At 43.4% G+C, this 17,347-nt stretch overlaps 1 protein-coding gene across 4 annotated transcripts in view; it reads left to right on the plus strand.

Moving 5' to 3' along the window:
* The window catches only part of SYT1 (synaptotagmin 1), a 618,694-nt gene extending 611,411 nt beyond the window's left edge, over positions 1-7,283 (plus strand). For all 4 annotated transcript variants that reach the window (XM_031463091.2, XM_031463090.2, XM_064491557.1 and 1 more), the window contains exon 11: positions 4,196-7,283. In XM_031463091.2, the coding sequence (XP_031318951.1) occupies positions 4,196-4,402 (207 nt within the window). In that variant the 3' untranslated portion in view covers positions 4,403-7,283. The remainder of the gene's footprint in view (positions 1-4,195) is intronic.
* The last annotated feature ends 10,064 nt before the right edge of the window (positions 7,284-17,347 follow it).

A 17,347-nucleotide genomic window follows, 5' to 3' on the forward strand; every position in this document is an offset into this window, starting at 1 on the left:
GCACAGGACGTGCTGATTCATCAGCCAAACCAGCAGAAGTGAAGCAGGAAAAAGAAAATCCACAGAACAACTCTACTGATTCAAAAAGTACATCCACGGAGGTTAAAAGGCCAAGAGAAAAATGAGTTTTCACCCTTTACTCCCCGGCCGCAATGTGTAATTCTCATTCACGGATCTTTACAGCAAAAAAGTGGTGATAAAGTAGCATTTTGGATGATGTTAAATATTCAGCCTCTTTAGTCTTTCATTATTCAAAAATGATTGACAGTGGATAAGTTAGGCCACGTTGTGTTTTTAATTGTTTAAATTCAGCTTCCTGTTTCCGAGTTGGAATGGGTGGGTATTTTTGTAAAGACAGAACCTGAATTTGTGAGGTGATCATTGTTATGATAGGAAGCATTCTTTTAAAAGACCTTGTGGTTACCATGTTCAAAGTAGTCACAGTGGTAGCCTTCGATCTTATTACTTAGAAATGTTTACGTATATTTAGGTTTTCTCACCTCATATGCCTAGTTAGGCTATTGGAATTCAAAGCTCACATCCAATCATTATAGGCTATTTCTTGCTATCTTTAATGGATATCAAAGAGTCAAATTACTTAAAGCCACTCTATTTTTACACTTTCTTAAATGATTGATGTGAGCCTAGCTTTTCAGTCATATAGAAGTTTGTCTGTAACTTGAAGGAGAAATGAAGGGCAGCACGGAACCTTCTAAAGGACCAGAATGACAAATGTCAGCAAGCAGCCTTCACTTGCATATTTGTGCATTTAATCTATTCTCGAAACACAGCACCTTATGAGCGACTCACACCTTTATTCCATGAAGAAAGCTAGTAGAATAGCTCTGTTTACTGTATATTTATTCTGTGCCTAGGCTCATGTTAAGCACTTTACCTGCATTAAGCTCATTTAATCCTCACAAGAACCTTTTAAAAGAGGTACCGTTATTATCCCAATCTTATGTACAGATAAGGAAACTGAGGCTTAGAACTGCCTCATATATAAAATAGGAATAATAACAGAATCCACGTCAAAGTGAGATTACGCATACAAACGCATCTGGAGCTGTGCTGAGCACATGGGAACATTCAGTAAATGGTCCCCACCATTATTACTCACAACATGAATGCTGTCTTTTTTTCAAATTAACGCTTTATTAGAAAATAGATCTAACAATAAGACTAAGGCAATACAGAAATCAGCGCTAGACAATCGAACTCCCTGTGAGGATGGAAATGTTTTATCATCGCTCTTGCCATAGGTGGGTAATGAGCATCTCAGCCACTAGTGTAATCAAGGGACTTTATTTATTTAAATTTAAACAGCAGCATGTGGCTAGTAGCCACTGTATAATATAGATCACCAATAAGCCCACCATTCTCACATTAGTTCATGGTTCTGGGGTAACCTTTCTTATATACTTTTTCACATGACAGCGGATGGTGCATCCTTACTGACTCTCAGTGGCTGTGATGTAAGTTAACGGCATTGCAGAAGATGCTGATTCCCTGTCCCCAGTCACTTGTTCCCTAGCCTGAACCAGCAAGCTCACTGCTTTGGATCCACTGGCAACCTAAGACATCCAATTTTTTCCAACAATTTATTTTGCAGTATTTGTTCAATGAATTTTTTTTTTAGGTCTAAGACCACGTTCCTATGGAAACAAATGCCTCCTGGCATTTTTGTTTTTTAATTCTGCAAAACAATGTAAGGCAGGACATTGAGATGAAAAATTCTATTGTAAACTTTCTCCTTTGAGCTACAGTTCTGTACCTTAAAAAAAAAGCATGTCTCTTTTCAACTATAAATTTCAGCAAATGCAAATATATTGCAAAAGAAGCCCATTAAAAACAAGACATACGCTGGGTTTATGGGGTAGCCTCTCTGAGCAGATAACATTTGTCGGGACAGAGAGACCCTCAGCCCGATACCGAGTCCATGAGGCATGGAAATAATGAGCATGCCTTTGACTGCTTCCCTCCTCTCTACTCCTTGAGCCAATTTGTTCTTTTCTTTTTTCCGTCACCATCCCCCTTTCTGGGAGGCTGCTCTCCTAGTCGTTGCATTTCCCTAGAGAAAATAATTGAGCATTTAACATGCTGTAGCAAGGGTTTAGGTTTCATTTGTCCTGAGGTTATAAGATGATCTGTCTTTCTACCTGTCTCTATCCCTATGAAATATATTAATGAGAGAAGCAAAATCCACTGATTTCCAAAATCATTTGAAAATGTTGCACTCCTCACCCTCTCCCCCTAAAATGTATAAACCACACAGGCAGCTGAAAAAATTAACCCAAGAGCTTTATAGGGATATTTTGTCTTGAGTGCTACTGGTCAATACATTCCTAGGCAAAATCATCAAAACTCACTCCAGCTATTCCCTCCAGCCTCCGAAAACTGTCCTTATCTTTATGCATGATGTCCCTAGTGTCCCTGCCCTCCACCCCCTGCAGTATGACTACATCCAGAGGAATTCTCTTGGGAAAAGTTCTCAGAACCAAATGGATTCTGTTCTTGGTTCCAAATGCCATCCAGTGACTAGGTTAATTTCCTTGATACGAAATCAAGCCAGGGCTGCACAAGGGAAAATGGAAATTTGTTTCCCTACTGCCCACGTGTTGCATTTTACATTCTAAGTTCCACTTTCTGACGTGATCATTTTCTCTGATCTGAACCTGTGTCTGAGCACCATCCCTCAGCACGTCGGTACAATAATGCAATCCTTCGAGTACAAAGCCCACTAAAGGGCCATTACTGGGCAGGACTTCATCCGGTCCCGGCTTCCATCATTACATTTTCTGCTTCTTTTGACTCTGGCCACCAAACATTACACATTCTCTTTTATTCTAAACATTTCCTTTATCTTTTCCTTCAGTTTCTAGATTGGGGCCGTTCACATATTTCGACTAAGCAAATTCATTACTTAGGAAGTAATAAAATGTACTTTTTTTCTTTGAGAGTGGGGAGGTAATTAAGTTTTATTTCTTTATCTTAATAGAGGTACTGGGGAACTGAACCCATGCTAAGCATGTGCTCTACAACTATGTCAGACCCTCCCCACTAAAATGTACTTTTAAAAAGGGATTCTTTCATGTCAAAATGGTATGGGTTTGCTTTCACCAGTTAAAAAAGTAAGTCATGAAATAAACTCTCACAACCTAATGGAATCACTGTAGGCTATCTTGTGTGGCCTAAAAGGTTATTTCCGTTTGATGTCAATGCTGGATACACAACAGTAACTTAATAAAGATTTACTGAGAGAATTTTATGAATGAGAAAAATTATCTTTTAAGTTAGTTACTGCTTTTTTTCAGACCTTCACTCTATTGTCACATTCTGTACCCACAATAATCATGTGATTAGCTAAAATTCTGTATTGGTTTTATGCAACCTGAAACAGAACTGCAATATATGGTTGCTTTGAAAACCTCCTTGAGAGGCGGGAGGTAATTAGTTTTTCGTTTCTGTTTATTTTTTCAGTGGAGGTACTGGATATTGAACCCAGGACCTTGTGCCTGCTAAGCATGCACTCTACCACTGATCTAAACCCTCTACCACTGATCTATACCCTCCTCTACTGAAACCATTCATTTCTTTTTCTTTTTTTGATTGAAGTATAGTCAGTTTACAATGTTTTGTCAATTTCTGGTGTCCAGCATAATGTTTCCATCACACATATACAAATATATATTCCTTTCATAAGCTTATTCATTATAGGTTACTGTAAGATACTGAGTATAGTTCCCTGTGCTCTACAGTATAAACTTGTTGTTTACCTATTTTATATATAGTAGTATCTGCAGTGTTTTATACATAGTAGTTAGTAGTTAGCATCTGAAACCATTCATGTCGTCTGTGACTTCAGGCAGGTGATTTAACCTCTGAGCTTTGGCATCTTATCTGTATAATGGCGCTGTTAACAAGATCTACTGTAACTGAGTAGTGCACATGAAAGACTTAGAAGTGTGCCAGAATTAACATTTGAGTGTTTTGAAGATGCTGAAGCTGATGGTGGTGATGATGTAATAGTGGCAACAGGGATTGGACTCACTTCTCCTGTTCAGGTCATTTTCAGCCTTGCCCTGGTGTTTGGAGACTGGTTCTTATTTCCCATTGCTTTGATCTCCAGGAAGCTTGGTAGCAGGGCTTTGTCTCAGAGCCGGATGACTAAAGTTTATTTTGTGTCCTCTTTCAGAAAGTGCAAGTGGTGGTAACTGTTTTGGACTATGACAAGATTGGCAAGAACGATGCCATCGGCAAAGTCTTTGTGGGCTACAATAGCACCGGAGCGGAGCTGCGACATTGGTCAGACATGCTGGCCAACCCCAGGCGACCCATCGCCCAGTGGCACACCCTACAGGTAGAGGAGGAAGTTGACGCCATGCTGGCAGTCAAGAAATAAAGGAAAGAAGCCTTTCTGATTTGCCCACATAGCACTCTTTAGCCAGTATCTGTAAATACCTCAGTAATACAGGTCCTTCCATTTTTTCCAGCCATGCATTCCTAACACAATTCAGTGGTACTTCAAATCCCATTTTACTTTGCGCAAATTTAAACGTAGAGAGCCCCTAAGCCCTTCATCATACCACTGCCCTCCAGGCCTACTCTTCTTTTAAGCAATATGATGTGTAGATAGAGCATGACTGAAATTATTTATTGTATCAACACCGTTGTATATACCAGTATGCTGAAGATTTATTTCTAGTTTGTGTATTTGTATGTTGTAAGCGTTTCCTAATCTGTGTATATCTAGATGTTTTTAATAAGATGTTCTATTTTAAACTATGTAAATTGACTGAGATATAGGAGAGCTGATAATATATTATATGGTAAATAGAGTATCGTCTGCATTCCAGCAAAAATATCAACTCGTAAGGCACTGGTACAGTGAAGCTGACATCTTAAAGGACAACTTAAACCTGAGCTTTCTACTGAGTCATATGACGACCAAGATACACTTCCACCACATACTCAGTGGGTGAATCCAACTTTGTAGAATTTCTTCACAGGCAAATTAGCATGATCTGAGCAGCATTCAGCCTGACCTCCAGGAAGCATAGCCACAAACCAGAGCAGCACCTGTCTGTACAGATCTGCAAAGACCAAGTCAGGGCTTCCTCTCACATTCGAGGAAGCAACGGAACAGGAGTCAATGATTTCATATTACTGCACGTAGAGCAACAACATGATGGTGTTCCATGTGTGCGTGTGTGTACGTGTGTGTGTGTACGTGTGCATTCGTGTGGGGATGGGGTGGGTGGGAAGAAGCTGAGGGAAGAAGTCGGCATTTTGGAAATATTGCCTGACCATTTAAAAAGAAAAAAAGTAGCTCTCCATTATCACCTTTCTACAAACGGGCATCCGGTGAATACTCTTCCAGATTTCACACCTCTAATAATTCCAAAAGGTTTGCACATTAGACTTTGTAACAAAATATTTTATTACACAAAGCCAGATTAGAAGGAATGCAGAATATTTTTAACACAGCAATCTGTGCTTATTACACAAAAGTACTTTGTGGTAAACAGACAGTATTGTGATCCCATCAAAAGAGGAAAAAAATTAACAATTAGCCATAGCTCTGAATGCACTTCGATGAAGCCAAAACAGACAGCTAGTGATATCTTTTTATATGCTCTTTTTACGTAAATAAGTTTTAATTTGTCCCTTAAAAAAAGGTGAAACAAAACCAAGAACAAGTTCTAGAAAACTGAAGCAACCTCTTCTGTACACTAGATGCTTGATTTAGGAGGCGTTTTTATATGTTTTCAATGTTATTATGTAGTAAATGGCACTATTATTGAAGCTACTAGTCATTCCTTAAGAGTCTCAAAGGACTGCTCTGTGTAACACTGTGACTGCCGTGTGTGTGCTTAGACATGTGACATAGTTTCCTCAGTGGATAGCACTCAATCTCTTCCGTAGCTATATTGTAACAATACTGCCATTCCCTTCTACTGCACTGCCCAAGGTGTGTGTAGCACATACAGTTCTCATTACAAAGGACCAACTCAGAACTGCAAAGCTATGCATAGGACAAGAAAGGTGCAAAGAACGGGGTGAAACACACAGCATTTTGTCAAGCACTGTGCAATATTCCATGCTTTTCCCCGCTATAGTAGACAGCCACTCGGCTGAAGGGTGGCCTATGATCTCACGCAGCATCTAATCATTTCTCCTGCTCACTTCTGTGACCCATTTTAACTCCCAGGCCACAGAGAGTAGTGATGCTCTGAAGTGAACACTTACCTTCAAAACTGTCAAAACCAAACGGAGGAAAGCTAAGCATTAGCGTACGTTCAGATTTTAGGTGATCACGCCATGTTTCTAAAAACCGCAGAGAGAATTCCAAAAGGGCTGACGGGAAGCTTCAAACACGAGGCTGGCTGTGTCCTGACAAAACCAGAATTCCTGTCTTGTTCTTTCCTAATCAAAGAGGCCAGTCCTTTGGCCTTTCAGCAGTCACAGCAAACTCTTTAGGACTGGGACAGACACGGAGGACAAGGGGACAATAACACCTCCCTCTTCTGTGGATGGTCCAGACTTTCTTCAAAAGGTAGATCGTAGAAAATGCCCTAGTCATTAGGTGAGATTAAATACCAGTTTGAACAGAAGGTTCAAATGAAAATCCTTCCAATTTAAAAAGGCCAAACCATGCCAAAGAGAGAGAGAGTTGATTGACTTTTTATAATTCCTTGAAGACCAGAAACTGGCCTGTAATTTCACCGTGTTCAGCTCCAAGTTGCTCATGCTGAAACACACACTCAGAATCAAGCAGGTTCAAGCCCACCGAACACGCATCATTTCTTGCATTAAAACACGACGAATGCATTCTCTCGCAACACTGCCAGACACGGGATATTGTCACACAGAATTAGTTGGTACCAGGCCATCTTTCATGAGACAGTGACCGAACCTGTTTGAAGACCAAGATTCATCCTGATAAGCCACATGTACCTTTCTGACAAAGCTGTGTCAAGTACTAGAATCTGACGCTCTAGAAAGATCCTAGTTGCCTTTGTGTATATTTACTGCCTGCTTGAGTGTTTCTCTGTGTGGGTTTCCTCTGTATCCTGTAGAAACGTTGGGGTGTTCCCTTCTGCCATACGGCTCGCGACCCGCAAGCCAACAACTCTAGCTGTACTTTACCTTCATTTTTGATGAGGTGGTTCAAATTTTGTTTCACTTCGTGTAGTGAATTCCACAGTAGTTTTCTGATTGTTGTTAAAAATGACTTAACCTATTACACGGATATTCAATAAAAATGTTTTATTTCCTGTTGATGTGGCCGCCTTTTAACTCTTTCTTACCTGACTCAGTGGTGAGACAGGGGCCTACTGACTTTGGGCCGTGCGGGAAATGGAGGTAGTTAAACCAAAGCCTGCAGCGCAGGCTTCCTGGGCTGTGTCATTCCCAACACGTGTTTCTCTGTTCCCGTTTATGATCAATTCATCGGGCGCACTCTCAGGCTTTCTGCTTTGCCCAGAACGCATCCGCCAGGATTTTCACACTCCACAGCCTAAGTGACAGAAGCCCCTCCAGAATGGAACTAAAAATCAGATTCCTGAAACCCCACTTTCAAGGGAGAGCATGACGCATTAAATTCCCTGCCTACCGAAGGTCAAACAGGTAAAATATCTTTCCCCTACTAAACAACCTTTACCAGGTGCCTACTGAGTACCATGGATGCTGGAGAAACACCAAATTATGTAATAAGGCACACCTGGTTCCAATGAGCCCACGGTCTCAGACAGCGATGTCAATGCAGTACCTCCAAACACTAAGATACGTACCATGAGTCCCTGAGGACTTGCACCAGAGCGACTGTAGTGGACACCACAGTGTGACACCCCCCCCCACCCCCGCTGCTTCCCGTCAGCACTGAGGCGTTCAGCCTGCAGCTTCTAGAAGCCTCTGCCCTCTAAGAAGCTGCCTTACCTGGGGTTATGCCTCCTCCCGGGGGCAGCCCACACTCCGTGGTCTGAGGTACTTCTCACTCCTGTGCTGTCCAAGCCCAGAAGGCTGGTTGACAAGGCTTCTGCAGCTGTGCTGCCGTTCACCTGCTCTCTCTGCAGTCCTCACCCCTCCACCGGTGTTGTTCCCACGAGCACTCCCTGATCAAACTCCTTCATCTCCGAATCTGAGCCTGAGGAGCCCAGCCTCCTGTCAGGGAAGAGGTGTGAAGGGAAGTTTCTAGAGAGACAGTAACACCAGAGGGCAGTCCTAAAGGAACAAGTAGGAGTCATCCAAGTCAGTGAGTGGGCAAGGCTCTGGCAAAATTTACCTTATCAAGGCTTAAAGTTGACCCACGATAAGGTCTCCGACGGCTGTCCAGGCCATACGCCCTTCAGTAGGTTTTATTCTGCCCTGTCAGATAAGGGAAGGACGACGTCCCAACAGGTGAGACAGCCAAAGGAAAGGCCCCTGCACTACTGTACTCTGAGGACGCAACTGGAGAGTTCTAAATGTAAGTTTGTTGCAGAAAAATGTGTTACAGCTAAGTTGTGACAGCAATCTGGATACTGAGACTTGGTTTATGACGGCAGCATTCCCAGAAAACTTAACACTTGGAGCTCTGGACGCCCGTGTGTACGTTTACACAGGACTTTTATAGGTTGCCAGTTTTACACTTTGCAACATCATATGCAAATAAAGTACAACAGAATTTGACCAACCAGGAACAAGTTTTGTAGAAATAGACCAATCAGGAGTGAGTTCCATGCAAATGAAGTACTACAAATGGACCAATCAGAAGTTAGGGAAGTAGACCAATCAGAAGTGAGAGTAATAACCAATCAGGAGTGAGATTAATAACCAATCAGGAGTGAAGGAAATAACCAGTCAGAAGTGAGCTCAGGGAACCAATAGTCTTCTAGGTGTAAGTTAGCCGCTTTAGAGGCAAAAAGTGAGATAGAGACTCTGAGCCAGGGAACCGGACGGTGCTAAGAGAAGAGCAGCGGTCTTTTTATGGGGCTTCCCACCTCAGTTGAGAAAAGAGAATTTTAGACCCGTGAGGGTTAGGTGCCCCCCACCCCCCAAAAAAACAGCATTCTAAATACAATCGTTTGGTTTTCCATGGTGAGCATTTTGTTTTTCTTAAATAGCTCTTGACACTAGGTACGAAAAGAATATTTCTTAATAAATACATTTTTTGTTAATTACCCCATCCTTTCCTCAGTGTCTATTTTCCCGAAAGGCCTTTAGGCTTTTAAGACACACACCCTTTGGATATTTATTAGGTGTCTTAGTAAGGAAAACAAAACCATTCCAGGTATTTTAAATAAGGAATTTTTTTAATGTAAGAAATTGGCCACATAAAGAGCTGAGAAAGCAAAGTGGAGACAGTAGGTTAAACAGAAATTAATAGATACCACCTGTAATTGTACGCTGGGGCCGCCCTAACAGGACCTGGTGGCTTAGACAACAAAAATGTATTTTCTCACAGTTCTGGAGGTCAGAAATCTGCGAGGAAGGTGTTGACAGGGTTGGTTTCTTCTGAGACGTCTCTCCTTGGCTTATAGTTGGTGTCTTGTCCATGTCCTCAACTTGACTCCTCCCCTCGACTCCCCTCTGTGTCCTTACCTCTTCTAACAAGGACGTGAGTCATATTGGATAGGGATCCTCCCTAAAAACTGCATTTTAATTCAGCTACCTCTTCAAAGACTCTGTCTCCAAACAAAGTCACATTCTGAGATATTGCAGGGGTTAGGACTTGCGTATGAGTTGGGGAGGGGGGACGCACAATTCAGCACTAAAACCCCTAAGGCTGAAAAAACAGAACGGAGAAGATAGTGTTGAGGAAGCTCGGACTGTGGAGGAGGGCCGGAACCTGGGGGAGGTCCTGGGACCACCAAAACGTCGCGGGCACTGGTGTTGGGACCAACACACAGGCTCCACGCTGAAGATGCTGAACTGCCAGGAGCAGCTCACTCCTGCTAGAGGAAAGCCAACAGAAGCTAAGAGCAGGAAGAGGGTCCTTTCTCCTCTTCCACCTTCCACCTCAGTCAGTGCCTCCCCGCGGCAGAGCTGAATCCGAGTCAGCGGCCAGCGGGTCTAGGGAGTAGCCCGCAGGGTCTTAGCGCCCGCCCGCACGAACACAGCAGAGCACAGCAAGGTGGGAGTGAGGCTGGAGAGAAAGCAGGAAGGTGACCGACACATTCGCTGTCTGGTGCATTCAGGCTGCTATCAGCAAGAACACTGTATACAGGGTGATTTAAACAACGTATATTTATTTCTCACAGTCCTGGGGGTGGGAAGTCCAGGACCAAGGTGCCAGCAGACTCCTTGCCTGGTGGGAAGTCGTCTCCGTGCTGCGTCCTCCCACAGCGGGAAGGACGAGGGCTCTCTGAGGTCCCTTCTATCAGGGCACGGTCCCATTCTTGAGGGTTTCATCCTCTTACCCAGTCACCCACAAAGGTCCCACCTCCTAATACGATCCCTTTGAGTCTTAGGATTTCAACACAGGAATTTCGGGATGACATTACATTCAGCTCATAACATGAGGAAACCTTTTAACAGCTGCATAGACTTCCTATCCACTCTTGTTTCTTCCTCAGAGGATTCAGGTGTTCCTACCTGAGCCATACCTGATGAGACAGATGCATAAAAATCACATCCTTACTCCATTTATGCAGCGAAGTGACTTAGAGATTTGAAAATTCCCACCATGATTGCTGTTACCCCCTCCCTGCAACGCATCTTTATTACATACGCACCGGACTCTGATGTTGAGCAACTGAATTTAAGCTGCACACAAATCTTTACCATAAAGCAGTCAGACGGTGATTTTGGAATAAGAAGGTTAAAAAAAAAAAAGCAGGAAAATAAAAATGAGAAATAGCCTGATACTAAATGTACAAGGAAATTTTCCAAAGCCTACAGAATAATAATTATGCAGGAGGGAGCAGTAATACAAACACCAGGTGACTGTGGGGTGCTTTGTGTGATCAAAGTTCTGAGTCTGGCTGTCAGGTACCTGCATTTTAGCATCTGCATTTTGGCCATATCGATTTCTTCACGCTCCCCCACCAATACACGTCCCCACAGTTCCCACACTCAGCCTTCTTTGACAGTAACTATCCTGCCAGCAAAGCCTTTTCCCCTGTGCAAAGTGGACTCGCCCTTGCCAGGGTGCCCACAAGGTTAAAGAATTTGTACTGAACAAGTTGGGACACACTTCCTTCTCAGCCGTCCAGTTTACCTTGGTCCCTTTCCTACCTTCTCTGGCCTGGGAATGAAGCCAAGAGTTGACATCCTTTATTGGCAGGATTGTTAGAGTGGCCTGTGGAAGGAACCCAATTCAAGCTGCATTAAGGAATAAAAGGGGGGTGGGGGAAGGGGTGCAGGGGAGGAAGAGAGAGAGAGAAAGACAGAGACAAAGAGAGACAGAGGCAGAGAGATGAACCGTTGGCTCATCTATCCAGAAAGTTCAAGGTATGATTACATCCAGGAACAGCTCCATCAAGGGCCTCAAACCATGTCATCATTCTCTTTCTCCACTCTCCCCCAACCCCCCATCCAACTCGGCTATCCTCAGTATTACTTCATTGTCAAGTGCCAGTGTCTCCACCACGGCCCCTTCAATCTTCTGTTCTTCTGGCTGAGCGCGTTCGCACAGAGTGCTGTTTCCACAATTATGTCGCTCAAGTTCCCAGACCCGACTTACACGCCTGGGGCACATGCCCTCCTTAAAACCACCGTTGTGGCCCCACGATGCAGTGTTCACTTTGGCCAAGCCTAGGTCATGTTCCGGCCCAAGAGCCAGAGAGATGGGATGAGGACAGTTCCTCAGAGGAAAATCAAAGTGCTGTTACCAAGGAGACAAACTGGACACTGCAGACAAAAACCACACACGTCTTCCACTTTGTGGCCCTGGTATACTTCTGTCCTAAGGGGAGGGGCCCTGAAGGCACAACCTCAGGCCACAGCAGCTGTCCAGTCACTTCTCCTTTTCACCAAAAACACTATTAGAAAGGAAATTTTAAAAGTATGCACCACCTTTCAATTATCTGAAAACATTTGTTCACCTTCCTATTTATTGCCAAGAAAATCAAGCTTCTGCAGTGTATTTGAAGCAGGCTTCTGTAGCAAGCACTGAGATATTAACATACCTTTAGATTCCTGAATTTGTCAAAATAATTTGTTATTATTATAGAAATTTAGCGGGAAGAAAGGGACACAGAGAGGGGAAAAAGTCACTCCACGTACCTTTTTTGTTTTTCACAAATGGGCTGTCTTTGGCCATATACAATCACCTTTTAAATAGTTTTAATCACAGTGTGCACAGAATTTATCATCAAATTCTTGAAAAATAAGACTTTTTTCTTGTTGCCACATAGTCTATCATTTTTATTTTTAATGGCCACCTGGCTTTTCTTCAGGGAGAGAAACAAAATGTATTCAACGCTTTCCCTGGTATCAAATGTTTAAGTTGTGACTTATTTTTTAAATAAATTACATGGCAGTGGATACTTTAGTGGAGATTTTATTTATGTATTTATTATTCTATGAATCTACTATGATCTATTTTCTCAAGGTAAGTTTCCAGAATTTTCCAAATTGGTTTCTTGGAAGTTGCCACCAAAATACACTGCCATTGGTGTTAATGTGTTCCGGTTTTCTCACAGCCTCCCCAGCTGTGGCCCTCATGCTTCAAATGTCTACAAGTGTGCAGGTTGTGGGCCTCGGTGAGGACAGGTCCAGAGCTGGCCTAGGAGTCTCTCCATCCCGGGGCCACTGCCCTCCTCACTCCTCCAGGCAGCTCGGTTAAAAATTAATAGCAGGAGCAAAGCATTGGTGGAGACAATGTCAAGGAAGAGAAGGCCCAGGACGAGGAGGGGTCAGACAGGACTCTTCCCTTGCTCTCACCTTTGCCTCAAATCCGGGAGATGCTGAGCGCAGAGGAGTTTCTGAGGTCCCTCCTGGTTTCTTCAAACCCCTCATTCAGACTTGCATCTTACACCGCTTTCAGCATCCCAGAAGCCTCATCAGCACCACCTCCCAAAGTCCAGCCTCACCTGCTCCCACTCTCATTACAGAGTGAAAAAAAAGCACCAGCCTTAGAGCCAGCAGCCTGGGTTCAAATCCTGCTTCACTCAGGGAGCTGCGTAGCCCCAGACAAGCCACTTGATTTGCAAGTTAGAGATAATGGATATTAAAACCTGGTATAAAAGAAGCACTTGATTAATGGTTAACTGGTCTTCCTAAATCTAGCCCAGTGTCAGCAAACTTTGTCTGTAAAGCAAAGTATTGGGAGCTTTGTGGGTAATCTGTTCTCTGTGGCATCTTTAAATGCTCTGTCTGCTAATCATCCATCCTTCCTTTCTTTCCAACCCTTTAAAAACGCCAAACCTTTTGCACTGGCTTCGGCAGCACATGTATTAAAAATGTAAAACCCTTTTGTAGCTCACAGACCCTACACATACAAATGGCTAGGGTTTGCAGACCAGCTTCAAGTCACATCACTCTGCTTCTTAAAAATCCCCCCTCTTCCCCCTTCCCTACAGATGAACATTTAATTCTTCAGCATTGCATCCAACCACCTCCTGCTCTCCCTTCAAGCCTCACCCTGTATTCTAGCTACACAATTCTCTGGACCATTCCACACGATCTCACAGCCCCCTACCTCCACAAAGTTTGTCCCCGCCCCCTGACACTTCTTGACAGCATCCTGCAGGTGGGTGAACAAAATGGGAAGGGAAGGAAGGGTGCGGAGACACTCAGGCAATTTGGGGAAGGAGAGAGTTGCGACACTGATTTCCCAATGTCACTTTCTGTGAAGCGCAGCCTTGGTTCTCAGGCTAGTCCATCAGTGCCGCCTTTTTCCAGCCCATGCTGAGTTCCTTCCAGACCCACGTGCCTCGGACTCTCAGGCCAACAACAACGTTCTTTAGAGTCACAATGCCTGAAAGACTCATCGTTTTCCTTGATCCTGGAAAAGAATTTCCTTTTTCGTCCAGGGGAAAATGAACCCATTTCAGAATATGAAAGCACTGCTTCCTTCAGCAAATGTGAGAACGTCAGATGAATTACAAATTATAAAAGGGAACTGGACCATCAGCCCTTGACTAATTTCCTGTCAGTGTCACAGTCGCCTCATTTTCTCACATTTCCCTGAAATATGGGCGGCTGGCATCTCATCGCCAGAACGCAGACTCAGGTGACTCAAATTAGGCAGGCTCAGGACAGTAATTTATGGGCTGAGTGACTCATTAAGTTTTGCTTTGCCTCTAAGCCAGGATGATCACTGCATGTGTCCCGTGGCCAGAAAGAAGCCATCGGGCCTCTTCGACCTTCCCACCCCCAGGACCCATCACCCACGCCTGCATGTTTTACCCTGAAAATTCTGATGTCACCAAGAGTTTAGGAAGAGATGTACCATCTCTATGTATCTAGTCAATACTTACTCTAAACTAACAGCTAATTCTCTGGTCAGGAGTCTAAGGCAGACTGGACCACAGTGGGATCCTGTTATGGACAGAATTGTGCCTCCCCCCAAATTAGCATGTTGAAGCCCTAACTCCCAGTACTTCAGAAAGTGACTGTATTCAGAGGGATGGCTTTTAAAGAGGTGGTTAACAGACATAGAAAACACAGTTATGGTTACCAGGAGGGGAAGGAGGTGGGAAGGGATAAATTGGGAGTTCAAGATTTGCAGATACTAACTACTATATATAAAATAGATAAACAGCAAGTCTCTACTGTATAGCACAGGGAATTACTTAGTATCCTGTAGTAATCTGTAATGAACATGAATATGAAAAGGAACATGTGTATGCATATAGATGACTGAACTACTATGCTGTACACCAGAAATTGACACAGCATTGTAAACTGACCATATGTCAATTTAAAAAATTTTTTTTAAATAAATAAAGCAGTGATTAAGTTAAAGTGAGCCATTACGGTGGGCCCTAATCCAATCGGACTGCTGTCCTTATAAGAGAAGGAGATCGGGACTGAGAGCAATCCTGGGAGGGTTTTGTGTGCACAGAGGATACACTGTGTGAGGAGGCAGCAGGTGGGCGACCTTCCGCCAGCCAAGGAGAAACGCCTCAGAGGAAGCCAGCTCTGCCGGCCCCTCACCTCCAGCCCCCGGCCCTCAACTGTGAGGAAGTAACTGTGTCTTGTTTAAGTAGCCCAGTCGGTGGTATTTTGTGCTGGCTACCCTGGAAAAATGAACACGAGGTCCATCCGTTTGGCCCTCGACAGAACTCCAAACGTCAACCCCAGTGAGAGCAGCCTGCCCAGGACCACACGTCAGACCCTCTGGACCTCTGTCTTACCCGAAACAGAGGGTGCCCACTCTTTCCGAAGTCTGTCCCAACACAGACCCTTCCCCTCACGTTCCTTCCTCTCACCTCCAGGAGGGGAGAGCACCTCTCCTCCGGCCCTGTTTACCCGCTCCCAGTCTACATCTTCTCTCCCCAGAATTATTACTATCCTGTAAAACTCTGGACTCTGGACACAGGGACAGGCAGGGGTTTACACATGGGCTGTGTCTTTCCTTTGTCCCAGATGCATGTGGTATTAGCCAGGGTTCTCCAGAGAAACAGGATCAACAGGATACGTGTGTGTGTGTGTGTGTGTGTGTGTGTGTGTGTGTTTGTGTGTGTGTACGTACATACATATATATATATAGAGAGAGAGGATTGATTTTAAAGAATTGGCTCATGCATTTGTGGAGATTCAGAGAAGAGTCGCAGTTCCAGTCTGCTGGCAGAATTCCTTCTTGCTCAGGGAAGGTCAGTTTCTGTTCTATCAAGGCCTCATCAACTGATTAGATGAAGCCCACCCTCACTATGGAGAGTAATCTGCTTTACTCAGAGTCCACTGGTTTAAATGTTAATCTTATCCCAAAAAATACCTTCACAGAAACATTCAGAATAATGTTTGACCAAGTATCTGAGCACGATGACCCAGCCATGCTGACACATGAAATGAACCATCACACGTATCTTTCTTGTACTAAATTGCTTTGCCCTTTTCTGGCTTTACTTGTTAGAAGTGCAGTGTCCAAAATAATAGCCACCAGCCACATGGGGCTGCTGACATTTGAAATGAGGTTGGTCCAAGTTGAGATGTGTTAGATATGTAAAATACACATCTGATTTCAAAGACTAAGTATAATTAAAAGAAGGTCAATAGCTCACTAAAATTTTTTTATATTGATTTCACCTGGAAATGGTCATTGGGGATATGTTGAATATATTCCTTTCCTATAACTGCCATACAAATTATTACAAACTTACTGGCTTAAAACAACAAATTTATTATCTTACTATTCTGTAGTTCACAAGTCTGACACAGGTCCATTGCGTTATCTAAATATTATTTAACATGATTAATTTCACTTTTTAAACTTTTCTTAATGTGTCTACTAAAATATTTTAAGTTACCTAGGTGGCTCTCTTTTGTGGCTTACATTATATTTTATTGGACAACACGATATTAGAAATTGAGAAACACAGAGATCGAGGGACTTGTCAAAATTTATAGATCAAGTCAATAATGGTGCTGAGAACTTTGAAGTGGCTCAGGGGTCAGAGCTCTTTTCTTTCCACACTCATCTGGGGTGATCTCATCCTGCCTGATGGCTTTAATGCTATTTATGTGCTGACTCCAAAATGTTTACCTCCAGCCCAGACCTCCTTCTTGAACTCTAGTCTCATATATCCAACTACCTACTCAGTGTTTCATTTAGATGTCTAATAGGCATCTCAGATGTCATATGCCTCAGTCTGAATCCTTGTTCTTCCCCACAATGATCCCACTCTCTATCCCACCCTGATGCTTTTTTTGTTTCCTGATCCATATCCAACATATCAGCAAGTTCTGTCAGTTCTACCTTGGAAATACATCCAGTATCTGCTCATTCTCAACACCCTCCCACCGTCTATGCCATCCTTGTCTTTCACCATGGTTAACTCAACAGCCCCATAACTTGCCTCTATAATTTCATCCTTCTCCCCTTCGGTTTATTTTCAATACAGCAGCCAAATTTATCATGTTAAAACGTGTAAATAATGTCCTTCTCTATCTTAAAATTCTCAGATGGTTTTCCATCTCACTCAAAAGGAAAACTGAACTCCTTACCATGTTCTACAAGACCCTACATGGTCTGGACCCCAGCTACTGCTTTGACCTCATCACCCACCTCTCCCTCCTTGACTTAAGCCACACATTCATAATTGCCTCCTTGCTGGTCCTCAGACATGCCAAACATGCTCCTACCTCGGGGCCTTTGCACCTGCTGCACCTGCTATTCCCTCTACTTCAGCAGTCATTCTCCAGAGAGCCCCAAAACATATTCCTTCATTTTCTTTCTGTCCTTAATCAAATATCAACT

This window comes from Camelus dromedarius, chromosome 11 (assembly GCF_036321535.1).
Source record: "Camelus dromedarius isolate mCamDro1 chromosome 11, mCamDro1.pat, whole genome shotgun sequence".
Taxonomy (NCBI): Eukaryota; Metazoa; Chordata; class Mammalia; order Artiodactyla; family Camelidae; genus Camelus; species Camelus dromedarius.